Genomic DNA, 17,525 nt, shown 5'->3' with positions numbered 1-17,525 from the left:
CAAAATATATTAGTTTTTCTTCCCCTGTTTCTACTGAGGTCATGAATAAAACAAAACAGAAAACAAACCACACCCCACATGAAAACTAAATGCTCTTTGGACCAAGAATAAGTGAAAAGTGGCTCAGAATAATGACTACTAACGTACCTTCCCTGAACTGCCATGGACCCACACATGGGAGGCACCTGACAGACACACCCCGTTCCCTGGCAGCTGGAAAGTCAGACCCAGGGGCCGCAAGCGGAGGTTCCTGGAATGCGTTTGGGATCCTAGGCATCGCTTGAGATCATTATTGACCCCTTAGTTTTGTGCCCTTAAGGACCACTCTGGTCTCTAGGACACCATATCTGGTCTATTGTCCTCACAGGGCAGAAGGCTGGCCTCTACTCAAGACAGGAAACATGCACCAGTGACCCCACATCTTCTTCAAGAGGAGCAGTTCACTGACCCCAGAAGACCTGTGGAGGGCATGGGCCACTCTCCGTGTATACACTTGAGTCAAGTTGGCGCTGGGAGGTGCCAGGGTGAGCTTTCCTCTCAGGACAAGGCTGAGCCCTGTGGCCAAACCTCCTGCCAGGGCTGGGATCTCCCCAGGAGGGGCTATGGGCTTTCCTCAGCCTGACTCGTGTGATTATAGCAGAGTGTATGAGTGTGTGTGACACACAAGGCCACCTCTGCCTCTGGTGGCTGTGACGGGTATGGCCTACAAATGAGCAGCTCTCTGCAGTGCTCTGGGAGTGTCCTGTGAGGCCAGCACATCCCTTTTTATCCTGGGCTGAGGAGGCCCACATGGGAACATGACACATACTGAAACTAAAACCAGCCATGAACAAGGTTTAAGGTTGGCTCAGAAAGTGAGGGTGGAAATAACGTATGGTGCCCCAGGACGTGATGGGCAGTACACATTCCTATGTGATGCGGGCTGGTCCCCCTCATACCACAGTCCTATCAGATGACTCCCATGGAGCAGGGATGAGCAGCTGGGTGTAGGCACTGCTAAGTCAGCTGCTGTGTTGCCCGTGGGAGTCCCTTCCATGAGGTCTGAGCCTCCTGGGGAGAGACGACCTCCCACCAGCAGTGACAGCCACCTCAGGACCCCCCAAGGCGCTCCAGGATGGTTCTGGAGAGATCCCAGGTGGATACTGGCTGTTCTCTACCCTCAAGAGGTGCACAGAAAAACTTCCCTGGTATCAACAGGAAAACAAAAAAACCCCAAACAAACAAACAAAAAACTGGGAAAGAGACAGAGAGCAAAGAGGTCCTTGCGGATTCTTCTCTTCCTGTGTAAGACCGGATGCTGGGTGGGAAAGGAAAATGTTTCAGTGGACACACGGATGCAGCACGAGAAACACAACCACAACGAGGAGAGTCCTCCATGCATGCTGCTGCGGAGGAGCGTGAGGCGCAGGCTCAGATGTACACGGGCTGCTCCTGGGCCGTCAGCAGTCTGTACATGGCAGCTGGCATCGTCTTCATGTGAATCTGTGGGCAGGAAACGCATATGAGCAGTGGGCATGGCTGTGTGGGCCCTGGACAGGCAGTGCCTCTCATGTGAGAGCTTTCATGCTATCTCCTACAACTTTCTAGAAAGTTCGGAGGCGACAGGAAATGAACAAGGAAAACCAGGTATTTTCTCAGTCAGATGTTCCTGTTCTTGGTTCTTTGAAAGACAGAGAATGCTTGAAATGGAGCCACCCTAGACTTCTCATCCACCAGCCTCCCTCTGGTCTCTTGGCAATAAGAGATGGACAGTCCTCTGGCCCTGGAAGTGCAGTCAGGACTTCCAGCAAGGTCCTGCTGGAGAGACACCTCTGAGGGGCCACTGTAGCACTGAAACTTGAATCTGAGATTCAGTCTTCCAACCAAATTTAGTGGGACTAACAGTGAAAGTGGGAGGAAACCAGGGCAGCAAAGATCTGAGAAGTGGGGAGAGGCAGTCTGCTTTCCTGTCAAAGAGGTATTCTCGGGCAGCTCCTATCTAAGGCTCAGTGTTGGTCAGACAGGAGGCTCTGGGTACTGAGGAGAATCTGGAGGGAGAGGACACTCAGGAGAGTTCCCAGAAAGGCCTGCATGACTCGAGGGCACCCAATGATGCCCTGAGTTCCCCAGCCCAGACTTCATTCCTACCTCCCCAACAGCATTGGAGAGGATGTGGACGATCTTCTCATGGGGCGTGGCTACCACACTCTGTCCGTTGATTTCGATGATCCGATGCCCCACGCGGACGCCTCCTCTTTCAGCTATTCCTCCTCGCATGAGGCTGCAGATCTAGCAGAGCCAAAGACTAAGTTATGCTTGTGGGCAGCGTCAGGTCCCAAGACTGCGTGGAGATGGAAGACCATCTTTCCTGACCCCGAATCCCTGGCTGGTGCATCTCTGAGAAGTGGACACGGCCGGGCCTACAGCACTTAAATCTCAGCTTCCTCCCACAAGAATCAGTTCCACAGACCCACACAGCCACCATGTCACACATGCACAGCAAATGTAGCATGTCGCCAGATTTCATGGCACACTGAACTTCGACACTTAAGTCCCCTGGGCCTTGGTAAGAAGCGCTGTCTGAGCTTGCCATCCAGGTGACAGAGGTCCTGACTGCCAGCCTGTGCAGCACAAGCTGTAATTATTTCCCAGAGCCACACCTGTCTTCACACAGTGCCAGCAGCCTGATTCCAGGGCCAGCACCGCAAGAGTCAAAGAGGCCACAGGACCCCAGGCGGTGTCCATGGCGTGGCAAGCTAGAGGGGACAGACACCTTTTGGCCTTCCTAATTCAATGGCTTATGTCACTGTGTATAGAGACAACAATGAGGCTGCTGTTTATGATGATGCAGCCAGGCGCTGGGGTAGGCAGAGCCTAAGGCTGCTGGCAAGTTCGCCCTTCTGCTGCAGGGTTCAGAGACTCCACCTCATGCATGACACGCAAGTGCTCCAAAAAGAAATATGTGAACTTACTAAGTGGATTCTGTACTCCAGAATGTGCATCTTTACTTAAAAGCCACAGCACAGCAGACCTGGCAGCAAGTGTGCGCTGTGTGTGCGTCCCTAGGGCACCCAGGGCTCTTGTGCACATGGCCCTCAGCTGCTCTCCACATTAGTGACAAGATCAAGGTACTAAATAGTCTAAGGTGGTATGGTCCAGTGGTACTTGTCTAGCATTCCTGAGGCTCTGGGTTTATCCCACAGCACCCCCAAAGAGCAAAACTCCAATAGTATAGTAAATTAACAAAGAGGTGTGGTGGTACCTGCCTATAATTTTAGTTGCGCTGGAAGCTGAGGTGGGGCTCACAAGTTTGCAATCAGCACGGGCAACTTAGTGAGAAGCTACTTCAAAATGTAAAGACAGGACTGGGGCGTGAGGCAGTAGTAGAGTGTGTGCGGAGCACACAGCCCCAGGCCCAATCCCCAGCACACAAAAAACCAAAAAGGAAAACCCTTTTGATGGATGCTTAATGGATGCTTTTAAGGGATGGACCAGCTTAAACAATAAACCAAATTCTGTCTCTATTTTTATTTGTCCACATTTTGGAAAAGGGCATGGAGTGAGCTGTACTTACAATTCCATTTTGGACACTGAAACCCAGCTGGTAGCGAAGGTCTGGCCTTCTGATTAGCACGGTGGTCACCGGAGGACATCTCACAATATTCAGCTTGACTCGGGACTGATTCTTTAAGCCCTGAAACATGAAGAAAGTGCAGTGAAGATGGTGATGGCTGATGCAGACAGATAAATAAGAGCAGACAGCTCCTCAGGCAGAAGAGCCCCACCAGGCTTCTGGAGGCCCCTCCACAAGAACCCAAGGGCCTGCGCTGGCATTGGCTGTTGCAAGATACAGCACACAAGAAAAAGTACTTTCTGCTCCGACCTCACTGCCGTGGGGGAAGGCCCTGCTGTGTAGCCCTGCTTCCAGAGCTGCCTGCAGGGCAGCTCAGTGCACGTGGGCTGGCACTGACTGCCCGACCAGATCCCCATCTGGCGAGGCAGCTGAATAGGAAGTCACTCAAGGTCAGCCACTGTCCCTCGCCTCCAAGGGCCAGAAGTGAAGGGGAGAAGTTGTTCCTAAAAGACAGTATTCAGGGTGGGTGGGCAGGCAGACAGCAGGGAACAAGGTGCACATTATCAAAGTCCGTGGTGTCCCCTGGAGACAGCACCCCTTCAGTTCACTGTGGGCCCCGTCCGTGCCCTCTGTGGGCCAGGCAGGAAGAGCAGCCCAGGAGAACAATGTCAAATCCAGGAAAGGTGTGCGTGGAAGGTGACTGACTGCTGGTCTACAGAGAGCTGCGAATTCCGCAGCTGCTACTGAGCAGCACTCCTTGCCCAGCCTGCAAACCTTATTCTGTGCAAGGTCAGGACTCATATTTTACATTTTGCAGCTGTGGACAGAAACACAGACATGCACCTGCAACTTGCATCGTCCGAGGCATATAGTCCATGAGGTTGGGATGGGGCCATGGATCCCTGCTCACAAGCTGTGCCGAGCAGAGGAGGAATGGGGCAGACAACACTAGTGCAAACACAATTAGTGGCAGGAGTTTGGTTTGTTGCATCTTTTAAGGGATGGTGGTTTGCTTAGAGCGAAGGCTACACAGCTATCCTCGGCTCTGGTTACCTGTCCTTATTGCTTGCTGGGGCTGTAACCACTGCTCTGTCTTCCCATGATAGCAGCTCTGTGTCACTCAATGTAGGGGTGGGACCCAGTCACCTATGCTGACCAGTCTTCTGGGTGATTCTGATGCACATTCACTTCTGGGCCCAGCAGCACCCTACCCTGTGATGCTGGCCTCGCCTGCAAGCGGGTGAATTCATTTCTCAAAGAGCGATCTGACCTACATATGTACATGCACTTCTCCATCAGAAAAGGTGCTAGCAAGGCCGGGGCTCAGCTCGAAGGGTGGTGGCCATCTCAGTCATTGCATGGCCTGAGCTGGGCCAGCTATCTCCAGGCTTGAGCACTCAGGGACCACTGCTGCACCCAAACCTACCCAACACAATGAAAGCAGCCCAACCACAGTGACGGTGACTGCCTGACACGGAACACTGAGGCTTGCCTGAGCCCAAGCTGGAGGGTAACAGGTGATACTTCAGTTCATCTCCCCAACACGCTGGCAGCTCTAATTGCCCTGATTGTACAGAAGAGGAAGTGGGAGTTGGGGAGCCTGAGGGACTCGATCAGGTTCCCAACAGCCAGCTTCAAGCCCAGGTGTGTTATTTTCAAAACCCAGGGAGCCTTCTGCCCACACACAGTGGAGAGAATCTTGCATGACAAAGGCCTGCTCAGTGAAGCAGCAGCTGGGGACAGCAACAAAAGCCTGTGTCCCTGAGCCTCTTATTCCAACCATGACTCTGGGATGTGTGTTTAGGTCACTTGCCTACATGGTAAGAGGCCTTCAGAACTCCTGCCCTCATACTTCAGGCCTCTCTTCGGATTCCCACTGCCTTTGCAGGACTCTATCTTTCTGCTCAGGGTAAAAGGGACCCAGCTCCTCCACCTCTGGCATCTCCTTGCCCAGTGTTCTGAACTGCGTTATTTCCTGGAAGACTTGAACCTTCCAATGAACAGCTGTCACTGTCCTGTGGTGTCACCCTAGGTACTTGCCTGCTCATGCTCATTTCATAGTGACAAGTGTCTTCTAGTGGCTTGAGTGATCTCTCTTGGGGAAACTCCTCCATGGAGGGAATGATATTTCAAAGCAGAGCAATGGCACGAGCCAAATGGGATTTCCTTGGTGAAAAAGTCCGCAAATGATCTTGGCCCCAACACCACAGCAGCTCCCATCAGCCCTGTGGACAGGCAAGCTCGAGTGCTGGCTTCTGCTCGCCCCGGGGGCATGAGCACAGGCTGGGGAGGAAGACTCAGCTCCAGGCATGCTGCTTTCAGCACAAGCAGCGGGATCCCTGTGGGCTCTACCTTTCTTTTTCCTCAAGTTTTCTCACCTCCCCTGCAACTGGTGCAACTTGCTGACATCTCTGCCAGTTGCAAATTCTTTACTTCCTTTTAATGTGTGCTTTTCTAAATATCTTAGGCCACAGTATTAAATCTCAACTATTATACTTCAAAACACCTATCACCTGACGTTAACTAGTCTTTCCCGCACAAAGTACACTGTCAATGATGGCAACCCGGACATCATTCCTGGAAACCTCTCCCTTTAAGTACACACTCTTTTTTTAGCCACTTAAAAAAACAGAACAACACAACACGGATCACCTGCTGTGTGCCAAGAACTGCGCTTGGCTCTGGAGACGGGGAGGGGAGCATGGCTCTTGTAGGCATCCTGGAGCTCGGGGAAGGCTGGACAGGAGAATGTCAGAAGGAAGACAGGGCTGCGGGCTCGAGTCCCTTCACCTCCGTCTAGGATCACATGCCACAAAGCCAGGATGGGTGGAGGACACAGCCAAGGATGCCAAGCCAGCAGCCTGCGGCTAGAGCCCCATCCCTTCAGACAGAGCCACACGGTTTAAATATTTACCCCTAATGACCCCTGGGATCATTCAGGCATTGTTTGCAATTGAGGAAACCTTGCAGAACGTACCGGAAAGCAAAAGAATGACCTTATTTTTTCAGTGCTACCTAGAAATTCACACACACTGGTAGGTTCTTTTATGAGACTTGATTTAAGATGCCTGATCAGTCCCTTAGTGAGAGAATTTCAAGACTGGGAAAAAATGTGCTGCGAGATGAGGCTTAGCAGACGGCAACTGGAAATAACCAGACCGTGTATTTGCTCTGCGTTCCTAATCAGTGTTTCAAGTTGGGTCCCATTAACTTAGATTTCCAAGGTGGCATTTTATTAGGGGTGCCAATTAAATAAATGGCCATTCCATTCCCATGACAACAGTGGGCTGGTGCAGCAAATTAAGAAATATGGTGGGAGGGTAAGGGCAGGGAGGAGAGGAGAGGGCGGAAGCTAGGGGCTGGTCTCTATAGTAACAGGAGAGCAGAGAGGCAGTGTAGCGGAGAGGGGGAGGGAATCTGGGCGTCAGTTTAAAGAAGGAAAATCCAAAGGACAGGGCCATGGAGGAAACAGTATGTATAGACATCCCCTAGCACCCTTCATCCACTAACGACTGTGCTAAAAAAATTAATAAGAGCTAGAAAGATAACTCAGCATCCATAACCCTAGAACTCCACGCTACCTCCTGCAATCTTGGTGGGAAACTAGAGCAATTACCATCCCTGGGTGCTCAATGAAAGTGCAAAGCCCACTTGGGACCTGCCAAATCGGAGATGTACTTGGACAGCATCCCTGGGCATTTACCATTGACTTGAGAAGTACTGATTTACAAGAACTCAAGTTCCTCTCAAAAGTCACTGCAGAGTCCTGAGACACACTGAAATGCACAACAACAAAAAGTCCTGGAGCCCAGATAACCCCCACAGTGGCCAGGGGGAGCTGAGGGCATCAGCCCAGATGCAGGCGGGACAGCGTGTTGTCTGGAGAGTGGAAGTGACAGTAACAAGCCCACGAGGATCAGTCTGCACCTGGTACTGGCAGTGCCAGCTGTCAGTGAATGGTATACCTTGCCTCCCTAGCTGAGAGGCCACAGAGGGGCCACCTGGCTTTTCAACCAAGCTGCGTGTCCAGGGCCTGGCAAAAGCTCAATGGTCCAAAATGGGGCCTGCCCATGAGCCAAGTTTTGCTGAGGGCAGTGCAGAGGCAATGATCTGTTTCTCTCCACCTTCGGTTCTACCTCTTTCCTCACGGCACAGCCATTTAACCTCCTCCTGCAGAGACCACATTCACAGACACTCAAGTTCAGTGCTTTGAAGAAACCTGTTAGGAAACAACTTGGGCAGCTCTGATTTCTTTCCACCTGAACATGGCGATGCTTGAACAGCCCTGGGTCCTCACATGGCATGGGAAGTGCCCAGCTGCCCTGAGGGTCCTGCACGCCCTTTGCCTGGTCTCATGTTTCTGAGAGTGGCAGTGAGGGAAGGGGAGGAGTTGGGGCCATGAACCCCCTATACACCTTCTGCCCAGGCCTCTTCCCCATTTTCCCTCTGGCCAGCCTCTTCTGTCAGAGCAGGTTGCCCACACAAGCACCACAGCCCTGCATGGCTTCCAGACAACGGAAGTTCTTTGCACAGTGCAGAAGGCTGCAGTCGGAGGTCAGGAGGCCAGCATGGCTGGGTTATTGTGAGTCATCTTCTGGGCTGCACACAGCCCACTTCTGCCTGCATCCTCACATGGAACAGGAGGGCCAGAGAGCTCTCTGGTGTCCTTTTTCTATGAGCCCTGAACCCATTTAGGGCTTCACCCTTACGACCCCTCCAAGGACCCCATCTCTAATGCTACTGTGTTGGATCAAGGCCTTCATATATGCATTGGGAAGGACATGTTCAGTCCAGCACACCTCTCTTGCCTTCTTAACCTTTCCAGATCAACCCTCCTCATCATCCTCCCTGTCACAGATCTATGCAGGGTTTCTCAAGCCTGGCTTTGTAGGCTTCTGGGGTTGGATAACTCTTTGCTTTGGGGTCTGTCCTGTGTACTACAGGCACTGGGCAGCACACCTGGATCTCCACCTACTGGATGCTTGTGGCACCTGTTTCCCTGGGGTGACAATTGAGACTGCCTCCAGGCCATCTGAGGTGTGTGAGGTTACCTCAACTGAGGTTCTAGGCTTGGATCTATCATTTGCCTAGACACCCTTCCTGGGGCCCTGGGGCAACTCTGCACAAGAAGCAGGCGATCTACTGGTGGAGTGATCTGGCTTTACCAACGACCTACTGTGTCTTCACTGTGCCTCAGTTTCCAAATCTGTACAACAGAGCCTGCCCCACAGGAGGCCTCTATGAGGGTTCAGCAAAGTGATCCACACACACAGCACGGGGCACTCAGCCCTTGATCTCCGGAGCCCCAGGCCCTGACACTTCTCCCTGCTAGGCCAGTGCCCCACCCCCACTGCTGGGCCTAGGTCTGCTGTGTGTCTAGGCTGTATGCATAGTGATCAGTAAGTCACTTGTCCCCCGGGGGTGCAGAGTGATGTTGATGTGGGTGCCCCCTCACAAGGAACAGGAGGACCAGACAGCTCTCTGGCGTCTGTTTTCCCCCTGGGCAGCTCTCCCTCTCCATCACCACAGCGATCCCAGATTGGCTCTCAATGCTGGGCTGAGACCCTGTCTCCTGGACCCAGTATCAGCTCACATTCATCCACCTAAACAGAGACTTTAGAAGGCCACAGTCATTGTTTCTCAGTTTAGGCTTTCCTACCTCAGGGTCAACTTAAACATCACTGCACAGTAGTCCCTCACTATTTTGAGGTTCAACTTTCATGGACTCACTCTTTCATGGGTTTTTCAAAAACTATTAATCTCAATTATTTACTGAGAATTTTTTGCTATATTGCAGGATTTTGCAGTAGTATACAGTATATGTATGCTGTTAAAATTACATAGGTTTAAGAGTTTAGAAAATGGTTAAGAACAATAGAAGTGTTTTTAGAAGTGCGGGAAAGGTTTATAAAAGTGTGGAAAGGGTTTATGAAGCCTTAAAATATATATAAATACTAAAATAAATATGATGTCGCTACTTCGCTGATTTTCACTTATTGTGAGGGTATCTGGAACGTAACCTCCGAGATAAATGAGGGGCTGCTGTATACATGTTTCCACCTCTGGACACGTGCAGGCTTTCAGGCCCACCGACCCTCTCAAGGACGCCACTACCCTCCACATACATAGTGTCACTCCAGCCTTGCCAAGGCTCAGCTCGGGACCTAGCACAAGTTCGTGCCTTCTGTGTTCAGGGTGGATCCTCTTGTCTCCTTAATAACGTGCAGCTGTGTGCGGCATGATGACATCTTGTTAACCACAGGCCATGGCAGGACAGTGAGAGCAGAGTAATGAAACTGACGGTGGCCCCACGGCTGCTCTCAGGCCACAGCACAGCTTGCTCTGCAAGTACTTGTGGCAATGCTGGTGTCGCTGCCTCTACTGCATTAGCTGTCATGTAAAAGCGGAGCACAGGTGGGAGCGTGGCTCAGTGGCAGAGCCCTTGCCTAGCATGCATGGGGCCCTGGGTTCGTGCCCAGGACCACCGTAAAGAAAAAGAAAAAACAAAACCCCAAACAGCGCACACACTTATGTATCCAGCACATAATACTTGATGATGAAAGCATTACTTGCTATGTATTTACTCTGCTATGCTTTCTATTGCTGTCTTAGCAGACAGTCTCCTCACAGCATCCAAGAGCCTCACAGAGCTCCTGATGACCATGTGTTCTGCTTGAATCAAGAGGCCACATCTAGTGACTGACTAGGTTTGTGTCTTTCGTGTCTGTATAATGACAGAACAGCCTAATGACACATTTCTGAAAACAGAAGCCCCCCTATGACTGTTAGACCTCATCTGTGTATTAAGCAAGAGACAGAATTTATTTTTTAAAAGGGGCAACTGTGCCCGAGTCACATACACTCACCTGAGTCCTCTATCCCCTTCTCTTCAAAAGAAGATGATGCCTTCGTGATTTCACTGTAGGAATTTATTCATTTCTCCCCCAAAGCTATATGCTAATGGTCTTCCACAAAGCCCCAGGGACCAGGCAAGTTGTGCAGTCCCAGTCTGCTGCAAGGCCACAGTGCTGTGTCCACAGCCCTGCGGAGGAGTGTTTCCGTATAGGTGGTGCAGTAAGCAAATACCGGTGGGCTTGAAAGACTACACAGAGATGCTTCATTTCTAAGAAGAAAATCTCATTTCTTCCCCTCACATGCTTACATTTAATTTCTTGTAAGCAGCTCCCCTTGGCTTGTATACTAGCATCAGTTCAGGGTGAAGAGTAAGCAATCCTGCTGAGGTCTGAGAGGGATACGTGGACGCTAACAGTTTCTCCTCATAACTGTGGTAGAAAGACACGTTCGTCTGTCTCAGCGTTCTTACATTTGGAGCATTTCCATGATTTCTGACAGGGATGCTAAATCATTTTGCAGAAGGGGCTGTCTGCAACACCAGGTCCTGAGGGGTCAGCAATACGGGCGGTGGGTATGGCTGCGGCACTGGACAGTGGTGCTAGGTGAGCCCCACCTGCTACCCCGACCTACCCAACACTCATGGAAGAACTTGTAAAGCTCGAGGGTAAGCTGCCTGAGGACAAGTCAGTGCCTTGTGTGTTTATGTCTCTCTCGGAGCTGACACCTGGAAACGGCTTCATAAATATTACCAACTGGCACGCAGTCACATTCATGTAATTGCAGGTCTTCAAGACAAGCATATTCTGGCTTCTGCAGTGTCCACTTACCTTAATGATGCTCTGGCAGGTGGACAGAGGCAGGCCCACCAGGCTGGTGCCATTAATGGACATAATTTGGTCCCCGATATTCAGCTTCCCTGACTTCTCTGCAGGGCCACCATGCATCATGTTGGCTATGATGACAGTTGGCAGGATGGATCCCCAGCCGGACTCCACAATCACAACTCCCAGGATTTCTCCTTTCTGCTTCTCTATGAAAACCTGAAAGGAGAAAAATACTTAGAAAGCCTGGATCGGCCATCATGAAGGGCACTGACAGGAATCAAAGCCATTCTGCCTTTCTTGTCTGGGAAAACAGGCAGACATACCCCACTGGCTGCAGTCCCAGTGAGCTCTTGTCTGCGTGGTCTCTGGCATCAGGAGTCAACAGGAAAGTATTTCACACAGGATTGTGGCATTTTTTTAAAAAAAAATTCACTCTCATTTCACACTGGTAGTAGTCTGTTTTGTTGTTGTTGTGTTGTGTTGTTTGTTTGGTTTTTTGCCATGCCAGTGGTCCCCAGTGGCAGGGAAAGAGGTGGCATTGGGGGCCTGTTGGGGCTTTATTTCACAGTGCTGTGAGGAAGAATAGGTAGGTGATGGTGAAGTTAACATGAACAAAAGACTGGGAGTGCACACAGGCAGGCCCCCCTGGACATGCATAATGCTGGGCACTCATGGGGTCAGATGAGTGAGACAGACAGACAGACAGACAGACAGACAGACAGACAGACAGACAGACAGGGTGTGTGTGTCCTAGGGTCTCAGTCTTCCTCACAGCTAGGGCTGCAGCCCCCAGCCCCTGAAGCTCTCAGTAGTGGGTACGTTCTCAGAACTGTCCTTGCCAAATTGGAGGGGGGCAGGAGCAAAAAACCGTTGAGGACTGAATTCTACCCCACTTTGTGAATCTATGTTAAGTGCAAATCTCCAGAATCTCCAGCGCCTCAGAGAGAGGTAACCAAGCTGAAGGGAGGTCACTGGGTGGGCTCTAGTCCAGTATAACTCGTGTCACTACAAGAGGAAATGTGGACACACAGGCACACAGGGAGCCAACGGGAACATGTCAGGGCCAGCGGGGAAGATGATGTGAAGAACAGGGAAGCACACAGGTGAAGACAGCCCCATCTACTGGCCAAGGGAAGGGCCTGGGGCAGGTCCTTTCCTCGTGGTCCTCAGAAGGCATCAATCACTGCTATCAACACCTTGATCTTGTACCACTGCCGCCAGCCCTGAGAGACATGTATGTCTGTTGTTGAAGCCATCCAGTCTGTGGCATTGTGTCACAACAGACTAACCTACCCATTGCCCAACCTTGGCCCATGAGTGACCCGGGCTACAGAGACCAGACAGCTGCTTGCTGTATGGTGAGACAAAGCTGTCCGGCAATGTGTATGCCAGTGTTTCCTTTGGATCACAAGGAAGCCCTTGCCTGCCCAGGAAGGCCAGGTGCTCTCTTGGTGCCCAGTGCCCTGCTCCAATACTCAAAGTTTGTTCTTTGTGTGGGTTCTCTGTATACTCCCTCAACAAGGGTCCTTGTCTCAGTCTTATGCTGATCTCTGTCTCTCTCCCTCCCTCCCTCCCTCCCTCCACTCACACCCTGCTCTGAGCCATTTTCCTTCTTGATTCCCCAGCAAATCTGGAGCTCTCTGACCTTTGTGATTCTGTGCTTCAGTTCTCTCTGCTTTCCCTTACGTGTTCCAAGTAACTCCTTGCCCCCCGTCCACCCTTGTTCTCCTCCAGACACTCCCAGACAGCTTGGTCTAAGGTGATGGCCTGTACAAGCTCTGTCTCCTGAACTAGCAATCTGTTCCGTCTAGCCAAGAGCGGTTGGCACTGGCCAGTGCTTGGACTGGTGCCACTGCTAAACATTTTCAGCGCTCTTACCTAGACTGAGGGCTTCATAAGGGCAGAGGCTAGCTGCAACCAGCTTCAAAAACCCAGTCCAAATATGGATTGGAGTTCCTGGGATGAGAAGATGTGCTGCCTCTCAGTATTTGTTCATGACAGCATTAAGTAACAGGGCCCCAGGGTGGAAGAGCTGGAGGACGGTATGAGCCACTCCACAGGTCCTGCCAGTGTCTCGCCCTTCAGCCTCTGTTGTCTTCGCTTCCATAAGAGAGCTGTCCTGTTCACCCCAGAACCCCACCTAGCCAGCCCAGCCTCAGGAAAGTACCTACATCTTTGCAGTTTTCCGACTTGGAGAAGTGGATCAGGTCGTCGTTGTACATGTCCTGGGTGTTGAGCAGGTCACTGTACTCCTTCTGGCTGAGGTCTTCTGGGTTAATCCCGTTGGCCCTGAGGAATTCCTGGTATGCAACGCTGAACGCCTGCCCTATGGACTGTGCAATCAGCTGGGCCTAGAACAGGAGCCGGAGCAGACGGAGCTGATCAATGGCAGAGCCGTGAGTGGACGCCTGGTGTCCCACCCAGCCCCACTACAACCCTGTCAGAGATGTGCACTTGAGATGTGAGGCAGGCCAGAGCTCTGCACCAGGGGCAGCAATGCCTACCAGGAGCCATTTTCAAAATTACTAGGGACACTTCCGATGATGACAGTGATCATAACAGTGCTACAGGCATTCAGCAGACAGGAGTCGGAGATCCTGGACATCCTGCTACACGCAGGGTCATCCCTCACAGTGACAGGCTGCTCTGCACTGTGGACAGCTTTAAATATCCCACTGGATGTTCACACACACGTAACATCTGTTTCCAGTCATCTGTCTCTAGGACTGTGTGCTCTGCCATACACTGAATGTTCAAGGAATAATGCTGTATGAACTGGAGGCAGATGGCCTTTGTTTTATTGAGGACTTTCCCCGGAGTGAACTTCACCCACATCACTGCCCTTCGTGGGACTAGAGCTGCTAACACCTCACACCTCGATGAGCTAGCACGTTCGTGGTGGCCATCCTGCTTGTGTTTCCACGTTCATGTTCTTCTTTAGCCCTCGATTTGTATAAAGTGTTGGCAACACTGTGCAGAGTACCATGTTCTCTTCCAGCAAGCTTATTACCAAGGAGATGCGAGCCTCTGAGGACTTGCTTGGGCTTTGGGAGTAGCCAGGCTTGAGTGTGTTAATGTTCTGCTAAGATGTTACCTTAGATTGCTCTCTTTATTTCTCCCTTATGTTGATGGCCCTCTATTAATTATTTTGCCAAAAACCTTTTGAAAAGGTTGTTGGACCCAAGGAAGTCAGGAGCTTGGCTCTGGTCCAACCCTGCACTTTCCAGGAGAGAACACTGGGACTTTAGGGATGCAGAGGGGGCTGCCCCAGGCTATCAAGCTCACGGGAGGCGAACTTGCTTCCACCGCTCTTCCCATGCACCAGGCTTTGGAAACTTCCCTCTGCATAACTAAGCAACATTACTAATCAGAGTAGCTAAGAACGATGGAGCACTCTCCGTGTGTTGCTGCTGCACATCAGGACCCTGGTGTGAACCCTCACAGCCCGCTAGGATGGGTGTGTGGTGGGTCCATGACCCCCGTCTGATGCTCTGGAATCTGTGTTTTAGAATTCAGAAGTGCTGCTATTCTACAAAGATAGCAGGGTGCCTACACTGGGCATTATGTACATGCTGGACACTGTTCGATGCCTCCTGCCGAGCTGTCCTACAAATGAACACAGTAACATTTCTGTTATAAAATGTATCCGGTTTATGACAGATTTGTCAAATCCTATAAATTGCCTGAGGCAGCTCAAATCACATCAGTCAGCTGATTGCAAAAATCCTTGAGGCCCATCGTATTGTCCCCTTTGAGGAGATCGGGAAACAGAGGTTGATGGATTAGGTTGCCACTCTCTGAGAAGGGGTGGCACTGGGGGCTGAATCCAGAGCCCCCTCCAGCTCACCACACAGATGGCACCTCTATGGAACTCTGCTGGGCAGGAGAACACAGCCAACACCTCCCTGGGGCAATGTTTAGAAAATACACTATTTTAACCTCTAAACTCCTTTCTCCAATGGTCAAAGCAAGTACTTAATAGCGATGCCAGAGCTGTCTGTACTTAAGCATAGGAAAAGAAATGTTTCCCTCTTCTCACTCAGAGATACCTTGTGACTGCACATGCCGAAGGTCAGGTCGCACCAGGGACCAGCCCTTCCCTCCTGCTGTGAAAGTCCACTGATCCCTCCCTTAGGGAGAAAAGCAGCCTGCTCTGGTTCCTGCCTTCTTGCAGGCAGGCCGTTTATTGCAGCTAGGTAAGCAGTGGAAGGAGAAGAGTGGGTGCTTTTCTCCTAGGTAGCAGAGGGCTTCCTGCTCCACAGGAGACTAACACTTCATTCCCTGTGTGGGGAAAGTGACCACCATTCATGGCACTGACGTGGCCCTCTGAGGGGCAGGCAGCTCTGCAGCTAAAACCACCATGTGCTGTGGCCCTCCCTGGGGAGGGAGCCCAGGGGCCCAAGCGGGTGGGCGCTTGGGGGCAGTTCGAGTGCCAAAGTAGTTTAAAGCCTGGCTGCCTCACAGCAGTTCTGGGGACAGCCCTGCACTAAGACCAGATGGAAGAACAATGTCTGTTGGAGCCATGTTCTTCAGTGTTGACCTTGTCACCTAGGACTAGGAATGACTAGAGGGAGGAGCTGGCCTCACTAATGACTGGAGTCAGCTGGGCGATGCACCTCCCACTTAGGAGGGAAAGGGAGGGATGCTATTATGGTTTGGGTCCAGGTGTACCCCCAAAGCCTCATGCAGTCATGGGGTGGCTTCTGGAGTTCATGATTAATTCATGATCCAATGCTGTTATTATGGGTGTGAGTGCTACACCCGTCCTGGGTCGCAAAACCTGAATACAGTGTAAGGAAGGGAGAGGGGCTTGCTAGCTGCCACAGCTGCTGCTCCTCCCTTTGCCCTTTGCTGTTTTCTGCCACCATGAGCTGCTGCCCTCTGCCCTGTGTCGCTCTGCCTTAGAGCCAGCCAGATATGGACTGAAACCTCCACTAACTGTGAGCTAAGTAAACCTTTCCTTCCTTAATTTTGGGTGTTGGGTATTTTGTCCTAGCAATGAAAGAAGAGTAACTGAGACAGACACCAATGTCCCTGCAGCCCCCAGGACAGCTCTGAACACCATGCTTTCCAAATGCCCCAGTGTGCAAGCAAGGCCCAGTTGGGCTCTTGCAGCTTGGGCCTGGTCACTCCTTTCTAGCCTTTCCAGGAGCAAGGCCACCCTTCCCTTCCCAAGCAAACTGCCCCTGGGCCTTTGCACTTGCTCAGCCTCTGCCTCTGCTCTTCGCCGTCCTCTCACTCTATCCAGGCCTCTGCTCCAATGTGACTGTTTTAGCGCTGCTTACTGTCCCACTTAGAACAGCTCCCCCTCTACACCTTGTTCCTAGTTTATCTTTCTGCACTGCACTTCCCAATACCTAATTTTGCATTAAGAACATTTATTTTTCTTTCCCTTCAACTGCATACCTTCTATGGTATGTTCTAGTCAGAACATAACATATTTCTTTAGCTCTAGAACACTGGCTGACATATATGTGCTTAATGTAGGATGAATCAGACTCATTGAGCTTCTGAAAAACCAAGAATCTGGTCACCCACTGGCTGTTCAGATCACCCCAAGGGAGGTCAGTGAAAGCCCCCCGCTTACATCCTCAGACTCAAAGACGTGGCAGATCATCTTGTACTGCCTCTTCCCATCCTGCGATGGGTGCGATGCCTCCATGTTCTCTTGGGAGTTGGAGCGGGGCATCCGCCGGCGCGCCATCAGCACCACGATGTTCCCGATGTCCGCGATGTAGGAGATGGTCCGTAGGGGGTGGTCCATCATCGTCTCCTAGGGGCAGAGGGGACCAGAGAGTCAGCTCAGCACAGTACCCAATGCCCCGAGTGAGAGACAGTCTATCACCCTGCAGCCGGCCAACTGTGACCCCCTTAGGGGAGTGCTCCAGGGCTCACCCTAAGGACTCTGCACAAGTTTCTGTGCACAGGCCCCAGGGCTGAGAATATTTCCCTAGGCTAGCAAGCAAGAGTGATATGAGGTACCCGCAAAGGAACAAGAAATTGCAAATATTTATTATGTTCAGCTGTATGTGATTTCTTTCTTTCCTTTTTTTTTTTTTTCCCCAGTACTGGGAATTGAACCCAGGAATTTTGCACCGAGTTGTATCTCTGGTCCTCCACTTGGTATTGTTCTGAGACACTCTCTTGGTAAACCACTAAATTGCAGGGGCAGGGCCCAATTCTGTGATCCTCCTGCCTCAGCTTCCTGGAGATAGGGGATTGTAGGCATGTGCCTCCGTGCCTATGTGTGTGATTTTAAACAAAATTTCTTAAAAGGTTTATCTGTCCACATT

At 51.3% G+C, this 17,525-nt stretch overlaps 1 protein-coding gene across 1 annotated transcript in view; it reads right to left on the bottom strand.

Moving 5' to 3' along the window:
- Positions 1–1,244: 1,244 nt before the first annotated feature.
- Positions 1,245–17,525, bottom strand: part of Apba1 (amyloid beta precursor protein binding family A member 1) — a 235,413-nt gene continuing 219,132 nt past the window's right edge. Inside the window, exons 9-14 of the mRNA XM_023721921.1 lie at positions 16,820–17,005; positions 13,404–13,583; positions 11,236–11,448; positions 3,554–3,673; positions 2,128–2,268; positions 1,245–1,482 (exon numbers count right to left, since the gene is read on the bottom strand). Coding sequence (XP_023577689.1) covers positions 1,411–1,482; positions 2,128–2,268; positions 3,554–3,673; positions 11,236–11,448; positions 13,404–13,583; positions 16,820–17,005 — 912 coding nt within the window. The 3' untranslated portion in view covers positions 1,245–1,410. The remainder of the gene's footprint in view (positions 1,483–2,127; positions 2,269–3,553; positions 3,674–11,235; positions 11,449–13,403; positions 13,584–16,819; positions 17,006–17,525) is intronic.

This window comes from Octodon degus, unplaced genomic scaffold (genome assembly GCF_000260255.1).
Source record: "Octodon degus isolate 3935 unplaced genomic scaffold, OctDeg1.0 scaffold00087, whole genome shotgun sequence".
In the NCBI taxonomy this organism is placed as follows: Eukaryota; Metazoa; Chordata; class Mammalia; order Rodentia; family Octodontidae; genus Octodon; species Octodon degus.
Note: the sequence above shows the minus strand (reverse complement) of the source record. Positions and strands in the feature narration are given on the sequence as shown.